General features: G+C 36.8%; 2 protein-coding genes across 2 annotated transcripts; both read left to right on the top strand.

The window, feature by feature from the left end:
- Positions 1-214: 214 nt before the first annotated feature.
- On the top strand, positions 215-2,428 carry LOC137708178 (riboflavin synthase-like). The gene is made up of 2 exons (XM_068447188.1): positions 215-1,073; positions 2,143-2,428. The coding sequence occupies exon 1, from the start codon at positions 241-243 to the stop codon at positions 1,063-1,065; it is 825 nt and encodes a 274-aa protein (XP_068303289.1). The 5' UTR covers positions 215-240; the 3' UTR covers positions 1,066-1,073; positions 2,143-2,428.
- Positions 2,429-7,179: 4,751 nt separating this feature from the next.
- On the top strand, positions 7,180-8,061 carry LOC137709497 (uncharacterized). The gene is made up of 2 exons (XM_068448585.1): positions 7,180-7,411; positions 7,810-8,061. Exons 1-2 carry the CDS (start codon positions 7,295-7,297, stop codon positions 7,918-7,920), a joined length of 228 nt encoding a protein of 75 aa, XP_068304686.1. The 5' UTR covers positions 7,180-7,294; the 3' UTR covers positions 7,921-8,061.
- The last annotated feature ends 1,044 nt before the right edge of the window (positions 8,062-9,105 follow it).

The raw sequence follows: 9,105 nt of genomic DNA, 5'->3' as shown, positions 1-9,105 counted from the left end.
ATTTGACAATTATTTAAAGTTCTATTTAAATAATAAAATAATATTTGACAATTCGATTCAAGAAGTACAAAATTTGATATAAGGCTTCAAATTATCATACCAGTTATCAATTGTAATTTGACTCTTATAATTTGACATTCCATTTAGAGATGGTGTAGGTAATCTATCCGAAAACAATTAGATAGGTAGATGTAGCGAACGAGCGTATCCCAACTTGTGTTGCAATCCGAAACAAACAGAATGGCAGTGACACTCTCAACAACTCCTCAACCCTGTGTTCGACAAATCTCAATCATGAATAAGTTCCACTCTATCTCCTCCAAAACCCTCCGAAGTTTCGACCCCCTTTTCAAACCCTCTACTCAAACCCTCTTCCTCAGCTCCCAAAAACCCAAAAGCCATCTCCAATCTCCTCCTCGCAACACAATCCGATGCCTTTTCACCGGCATCGTCGAGGAAATGGGCCAAATCAAGCAACTTGGCACCTCCCAAAACGGCGGTTTCGACATGAAAATCGGCGCCAAAACCGTTCTGGAGGGCGTTCACCTCGGGGATAGTATTGCAGTCAATGGAACGTGTCTGACGGTGACTGAATTCGATACCCAATTGTCCGATTTCACAGTCGGGCTGTCGCCGGAGACGCTTAGGAAGACGTCTCTGATCGAACTCGAAGCGGGGTCGCTTGTGAATTTGGAGCGGGCGGTGCAGCCCACGAGCAGAATGGGCGGGCACTTTGTGCAGGGTCATGTGGATGGCACAGGGGAGATAGTGTCAATGGAGCCCGAGGGGGATTCGCTGTGGATCAAGGTAAGGGCATCAAAGGAGGTGTTGAAGTATGTGGTGCCGAAAGGGTTTATAGCCGTCGATGGTACTAGTTTGACTGTGGTGGATGTGTTTGATAAAGAAGAGTGCTTTAATTTCATGTTGGTTGCTTATACACAGCAGAAAGTGGTGATTCCGTTGAAGAAAATGGGGTCAAAGGTGAATTTGGAGGTTGATATACTCGGGAAGTATGTCGAAAGACTTCTCAGTAGCGGGTTTGTCGAATCAATCAAATCTTCATGACTCATAAGGTATTACTCAGATATAGTTCCATTACTGCAATCCTGATTTGGCTTCATGTATAATTACATTTGTAAATTTGTAATGCATACTTGCCCTTGTTTTTTTTTTTTTTTTTTTTTTTTTTTTCTGTTTGAATGAAAAAGCTATTGCGTAAGAGATTCAGATTTTAAGTCGTTCGAATTGATTTATAATATTGAATTTAGGCCTATGCAAATGCAAATACTTTCGAGCAAATACTTTACTGTTTGGTTAAAATATTGGAGTTGTAAGTTATGAAATGTGTTATATGTAGGATGGTCAATCCTTAGTGTAAACATTCCTACATTTATCACTACTGGCAAACAAGATTAACTTGAGGTACATGGAGAAAATTGAAGGAGTTGTAAGTTATGAAATGTGTTATATGTAGGATGGTCAATCCTTAGTGTAAACATTCCTACATTTATCACTACTGGCAAACAAGATTAACTTGAGGTACATGGAGAAAATTGAAGTGTTGGACGGGTGTTTGAAAATATGCATCTATATGTAGTGTTTTGGCGTGGAACTGATCATGGTGAGAAAGGATTAATAGCTGACCCTATGCAGTGACCATCCATCATAGTTTGCTGAGTGGAGTTGCCGAGTTAAGTTGTTCTTTTGTTACGTAGATGCCTAAGACTTGGTGTAAAAAGAAAAAGACCTTTTTTTCGCATCTTTAACAGATCAGAAACTTTCTTGCAACTAAATACAGTTTTCAAACGTGGAGTTCACTTCGTTGAAACTTTTGTTGTTGAACCTCTGATGGAAATCTGTTCTTTCTTTCTTGTGCTTTCCTTATAAACTACCAAGTTTTTCTTTTTTGGCAATTTGGTCGATGGTTTCACGAGCGACATGTACGACGAGATTTTTGCAATTATATGAACTTGGGATAAAAAGGGATGCAGCAATTAATTATCTGACCAAAAAAAAATTCAAATAAAAGCAAGTAGATATAACATGAAGATTTTTTACTTGGACAATAGAAATTTCTCCCTGTTGAAGTTCTCCTTTTCTGATATCAAGTGTTTTACTGTTTCTGCTCATTTTCCTTGCAAGGTCATTGCCTGTGCGGCTTGTACACACTTGTGATTGGGATGGCATCTGAACCAATTGGTGGCTGTAGGAATGCTGTTCGGAATGTTGGCCGCTTTTAGCTTCGCTTTTTGTTTTTTGGAAGCATTTATAGGTAGTGTTGCATTTTGGATAGCTGTTATATCTTGATTTTAAAACTTTTGTTGTATCATTGTTAGAGATGTATTTTATTGGCTGCTCTGTATGCTAGTTGGACATCTTCTCTGCAAGAATTATGATAGTTTCTTTAGTACTAAAAGTTTTTTTTGGAGAATTGTTAGGGCTCTATTGTACAACGACACACACATGCCTTCACACAGACTTTCATCATTTTGTGTTTGCAGCACCAAGGGCATCACTGTAAGCCACTGATGCTCCTCAAGTGTGTCTTGGGCCTCGAATTGCACAAGAGAAAAATCATTCTGCAGCGAGTCTTATGAAGATTTCTCTCAAATTCCGTCCAGAAGGGCATTTGAACTAAATTATGTATAGTATTGTGGGGTTTAAACTTTTCTGTGTCAAACTTTTCTTGATTCTCATCTTTCTTATGTGGAAACTTAAGTATGTTATTCTCCAATTTTCTCTTTTAAGAGATCAGTGAGAGAAACTATTACGCGGTGTTCTGGATTACAAAAAGTAGGTGGTTCCACCCAATTAAAATATAAGAAAACTAATGAAAAGAGCTTGAAAACTTTGAGTTTTAATAATAAGGACAAAATAAAGGGTAAAGTGAATAGTACCAAGATTGACTTTTTAGTGTAAAAATATGATATTTTTGTTAAAGTAAACAGTAGCGCGTGCTTTTCGTTAAAACTCTCTTAAAATATTGCATGTGTTTGTTCGAAGCTCAATGGGAGAAGGGTCGCCTCTCTGTTGAAGGTCAAGGGTCCAGGTAAGTTTTGTTCGTCCTTGTGGGTTGATTTCTTCCATGTGCTGATCTAAGCTTTGAGCACCTAACTCTCGTTCGTAGTGCTTCATCACCAGTTTTAGGCTTTACTTTTCAAACGAAAAACTTTCTGCTCGTAGCTTCCTCCAATTTCATAAATTTAGGATGACCAGTGGCATTTGTTCATACTTCATAGGGGAGTGATGAGGAACGTGTTCATCAAAGATGGCTTGAACCTCACATGAAGGAAGAGTCTCGTGTCTTTGGATGCGTAATTAGTTGGTCTTGTATTTCATGATACAATTGGATTATGCCATTAAATGTATGATTTTATATAAAAGCCTCTTGGGGAAGTTGTAGAAGGAGAAAGATGATGTTCCAAAAAGAAAAATGTTATTCGTACTCACACAAAGTCTCGCTTGGACTTGTTTTTGAGAGAGTCTGAATAGCAGTTCTCGTGAAATTGCTCCAACGAAGAATCATTAATAAAACGAAGAATCACCGTTGTTCGTGATGAGGTACGTAGTCATCACTTACTTTTCTCGAAGTAGAGTAGGTGCTGCTTGCTCAACATCAAGTTGCCCGGCAGGGGGCGACTCAGTTTAGCCAAACCAACCACTTCATTTGGATAATACAGTGTTTCCATCAGAATTGACATGAACCGTTCAGTCCTCTGCCTCCTTCCAAAAGTACATTTATCACCACCTCAGCCGAAAGTGAGAAACAATGACAAGTTTTTTTTGGAGAACGAAACAATGACAAGTTAATCATTGCTTCACCACTGAATTTTGCTGTCGGTATCGCCAAGAACAAACGCTAAAAAGGGTTTGACTGTTCGAGAAAAGATGCATACTGTGCTGTTTTCAACTGGCGGCATTGTTGGGGCCCCAAACACCCCTGCGCTGGTTCCAACCAAATACAGCTGGTTCTCCTCTTTGTGAGCGTGGGCGGATGAGGATGGGTAATGTGCTCCGTACCCAAGAATTTCTTCTTCAGAGACTGACATGCAGGGGCGACCTTGGGGAAGTTGGGTCAACTGAAACAATCCCTAAAAAGCTCAGAAATTATCTATGAAAGAACTAGGTGTTGTCCTTGAAAGTTGTCATCCAACTGCTTGAGGAATTGTTTCTGTAGGCACTGAGCAGAATAGCTGCTAGCCTCATGCCTCAATATAAGTTGTGGGTATCTGTTAATAGGCCCACTTGGCATGTGTTAGCATTTATCAACATGCTCGTTCAAAAACTATTAACATTAATCGACATACTCTCTCGGAACCTGTTGACATCTGTTGATAGTTGTGCATTATGACTTTTTACATGACCGCATGCCTACCAAAACTTGATGAAATACCAATTACATGTTAAAAGTCATAATGGTATGTGTCGGGTCCAGACTAAAAAGTACACCAACAATGCTAAGATACATCATTTCAATATAACATTTAAAGAAAGAATGCGCGTGCTATATGTGAACATTCGAATTGGGTCTGTTTTTGGCGTAGCATTCTTAACCTTGTGCGGTATTTAGTTAATTAGGGCAAAATTATAATGAATGAATTTTGACTCCAAGTTTAGTGGATATGGTGATCTTTCTAGTCTCCATGCCGCCAAGACTCTAATTTTTCTAGTTATCTATAACCACTTAGTACTACCGTATAGTGATATTTTTCTTCAGTTGTAGTGAGAGGTCTTAGATTCGATTCTCGCGCAAAGGTGAATTTGAACCACATTATTGTTAACTCATTGTAGGCTAAACCCACTCATTCTCCTTCGTATATATAATATCGTTTGTTGAAAAAAAAAATAGTATTATTATGAGTTTGAGCATCTCTAACAGGCTAGTTAAAAGAGCCTCAGTTGACAACTTTAGCAAAAAATATTGAAAAATTCACAAAAACTCAAGTCCAACTGGCTGGCTATTATAACTGAAAATCAGCAATCTACTTTAGGTGCAATCATAACACTTCGTTTGTTACAATCTACTCATGTTACAACACATATAGTCATCTTTTAACATTATACCTTAAAAACATTAAACTCGACTATATACTTATTATGCAGGCTAGTGGCCAAAAATATAAAAAGTTTTATTCTTTTGATAAAGATTCCTAACTAGATAACTCACGGGCTAAATGAAGATTGATATAATAGTATCATGTTTTTACAAGAAATATCTTACAGATGTCGACCGTTGCATGGCAATGACAATGAAGTATGGTAATAAAGTGACTCATGGGGCTACAATAATAATTGGACTAGCAACTTCCAAACTCTCAAGTCTGAACCCACTACGCCATTCCGCACCTCCCATTCCAAAGACAGAGGCCTCAAATTAACTTGTGAAACAAGTGGCGCTTGCGTGGTACAATCTGGACCATACAAAATTAATATGCCACATTACAAAATTACCCCTCCATAATTCTTGCCTTTCTAGATCGACTTTCCTTCTCTTACGAAACTAACCCCATCGTATCTCTTCTTTTTGGTTTCTTCGATTCTTTTTCCCCTTGGCTTGGTGGATAATTGGAAGGTAAGGTTAATGATAAAGAAAAGGAAAAATTACATATTCAAATTAGATAGAGCAATCGATTCAAATTGCAGTACATTCAAAAGAAAATTTAAGTCATATTTAAATTGCAGTCCGTTGCAGTTATGTGCCTCTAGCGACTCGACAATAGCCTTGTGATGCATCTTGTTTTGCTTTTGGAGGACTGGAGGCTAAGGTACATGCACTCGAGCTAGCCCCGGCCCAGGTCCAGTGCGGGCAGGGCAATCGTCTGGGGCCCAAAAAAATTAGGAGCACCAAAATTATTAGGGTGGTATATTATATATGTTTTTATAAGAATATAAATTTATAAAATTTAGTTTAATGACAAAGAAATTTAACTAGAACTAGTGGTTTTATTGTTTAAAATTAATGAGGAGTTCTTAGGTTCAAAACACCATGTGTGTTTATTTACATTCCAATTTTTACAAATTTTTTTTATAACAGTATAAATTTATAAAATTTGGCAAAATGATCAAGAAGTTTAATTATAAGCGATGGTTTTTGTTGTTTAAAATTAACGAGAGGTCCTAAGTTCGAAATGCTATATGCATGCTTATTTTTTTTCAATTTTCTACAAATTTTTGTTTGGTTGTTAATTTATTTACTAGCTAGTAGTTATGTGGGTTGCTATTTTTAAATATCCGTTCCAATTCAAGTCTAATATTCAACAAAGAGTAAGGCGTAGACTAATTTTTTAGACCAAATTTGCAAATAATATTATGTGTCATCAAAAGGTTTAATTAAGTGTTCATTCATTACTTATACATATCCTTAAAGACTCGAAAATATTATTATATTTTTAGTCTTATATTAACGAGGTTAGTAAATAAGAAAAAATACCTCACGATTTATACAAAAGCATTTTAAAAGTTCAGATGGAAAACAAAACTCATAATCTATCTACTTGTATGCCCAAAGTTTTTTGGTTTCCTTCTCTCGATACAAAACAAATTAGTTATTTCGTGTTTTTAAATTATTGAGTTTAAAGCGTTTTTCTAAATATAATTTTATTGATGTCTTACGTGTGAAAACAAATAATTTTTTTTATATGAAGTGAAGGCACATTTTTTAGCGTCGTCTTGGGACTCAAAAATCTCTAGACCGGCGAGCTCGTCTAGACCACAATTGACGTTGGTGAAAGATTTGTCGAAGGAGGGGTATCAAAGAAATGTGGTTGGTTAGTCTAAGATTGTTGTTGGCTTGTTGAAGAGAAGGAGAATGTGGCTCTAAAAAAAAAAATTATAATTTGTTTTTTACAACTTGACACAAATTTTGTGGAGTACGCGAAGTCCACATGGGCAAATATAACCATATCCCAACGATAAGGACCTCCTTGTCGAAAACCAAAGAAAGCATTAGTATGTGCAAAGTTGGGGTATTGTTGAAGTTGGAGATAGATGTACACCAGTGGTGCAGAAGGGTATTTTAGACAATTGAGAACATCTGAAAAAGAAGTGTGCAAAGGGTACATTTGGTATTCTACACCCAAGTTGTGGGGGTACGGTTGCCGCGTAAACGTTCGAAATGACCATCGACCAGCAATATATATTTGCCTGCCGTCAAAGCCCCTCCATCTGCCCACACAAGTTTCCCTCACTTTCTCGCATTCATTTTCCTACCAGACAACAGTCAGTCTCCGGACTCTCGGCTCTCCAGATCCAACCATCCAAGTATCCAGCCAGCTAATACCCATCTTCTCCACTGATGAAGAAGCCGGGCTTTCTAGCGGCCTCAGTCGCCGCCGCTTCTGCCACTGCTCTCTCCGCCACTTCTTCCTCTTCAAGCTTTGTGTCTGATTCAACCATACGGTTTTCTCACCAGGTAATTAAATAATCTTAATTTGTATTCATGTGTCCTCTTAATCTGTTCATTGTTTCTTCTCAGTATCCAGCTTAATTACCCAGCTTCTACTTTTCTAGGATTCTGCTCTGTTTGGTTGCTGAGAAAAAAAAAAAAAAAAAGGAAAGAGAAAAGAAAAGGAAACTGAAATCTGGGATTTTGACCCTTGAAATTTTCCCCAACTAATTTATTCATGAATTTCTACTATTTGAACACACTTATTGATGACCTTTCTAATAGAAATGGACCCTATAATTGTGTGCCGGACCCACCTATCTTAGGAAATTTCAGCAAGCGAGTTTGTGTGTCCAAATAGCATCGTCTTCTTATTTATACAAATGGTAATTAAGAGATAAATATGTTTATGTTTGATTTTGTAGGAGGCTGGCGTTAAGAGAAATCAAGAAAAATCATCGGCTTCGACGGAGAAATTTGCACCCAAGTTCGATGGGCTGAGATTTATTGAAACGCTGGTTACTGCTCACAGATAAGATTTGGCGGCCTCTATCTTCTATCTATTTTAATCTAAATATTTTTGCCTCATTTGATCCATCTTCCATCCCGAGGAAACGACTTCATGATTGGATTTCGATAATTTAACGTCATGTAAAAAAAAGTATTATTGGCATGAGACGCTAAGATGACATTGTACCTATGCCAAGTAAGTCATCCTCCTAGAAATAGAGGAATTGTAAGGGTAACATTTCAGGGCTGCCTTTCTGTATTCATGTATCTGCCTAAAGGCCAAAAAAATGTATCATTTTTGTAATCGTGTGAAAATCAATATAATATTTTTTGCTTTGTTTTTTTTTTCTGATTTTGGTGGGTAATTCCAAAAATTTGTTTTCCATCTGTTTTAAAACTAAAATTTTACATATTGATTAAAAAATTTGTCATTTACAAGATTCGAATTAAAAAAAATTATCATTAGATTATAATACTAAGTGGCTAACTGACTAATGATATGATATCAGAATGATGCGATATGGCGATTTTGATTTTTCATGAAATCATGTAGCATAAGATTATGTATATGAACTTGTAGGCTGTTTTCCATCCTAATTTGATCCATTTGAGGTTTTGGCAATGCGTCACACTTGTAATGCTTTTAACCATAAAGTTTTCAATACGACAACATATCGACCAAAGCCACTACCACACCGAAAGTGAGGAAGTTCTTTGCCAATGACATAATATGGACCACATATATTTGAGATTGTGATGTGTATGCAACGTATGGATGTGATGCGGCTATATCAACAAACAGTATTATCAATTCATGTGTTTAGAGGACCATTAAAATTTAGCGTCACTTTTACATAAAAGGATACAAAAATCTAAGATTTTTCAACTAGTTGGTTGCTTGTTATTAAGCTTTGTATGAGTGTGCAATTTAACGTGAGGTGTTGAAATATCCCATATCGGCTGTCTCGTTTAAATACCTTAATTGCATTTCAACAAATACTGAAACCTTTTGTAATAAAATCTTACATTTATCGGACTGTGAGATAGTGATTAATAAATTTGAGACAATATCAATGTAGTTGAAAGTAAACTTTTGACCTGTTCCTCTCTCTAGTAATTTGACATGAGGTCATTGCCACAATTGACCAACTTTTTTGTGTGAATACAACAAGGGAGAGGAAAACCAATCCTTCCCTTTGCAGCTCTGCTTT

Source organism: Pyrus communis, chromosome 11 (assembly GCF_963583255.1).
Source record: "Pyrus communis chromosome 11, drPyrComm1.1, whole genome shotgun sequence".
NCBI classification, from domain to species: Eukaryota; Viridiplantae; Streptophyta; class Magnoliopsida; order Rosales; family Rosaceae; genus Pyrus; species Pyrus communis.
This window is presented reverse-complemented; position numbering and strand designations above follow the sequence as displayed.

Excerpts from the sequence above, each read along its gene's own strand:
- LOC137708178 (XM_068447188.1), top strand. The coding sequence starts at position 241 with ATGGCAGTGACACTCTCAACAACTCCTCAACCCTGTGTTCGACAAATC.
- LOC137709497 (XM_068448585.1), top strand. The coding sequence starts at position 7,295 with ATGAAGAAGCCGGGCTTTCTAGCGGCCTCAGTCGCCGCCGCTTCTGCC. Across the intron at positions 7,412-7,809 it reads CCATACGGTTTTCTCACCAG|GAGGCTGGCGTTAAGAGAAA; the intron begins GTAATTAAATAA and ends TTGATTTTGTAG.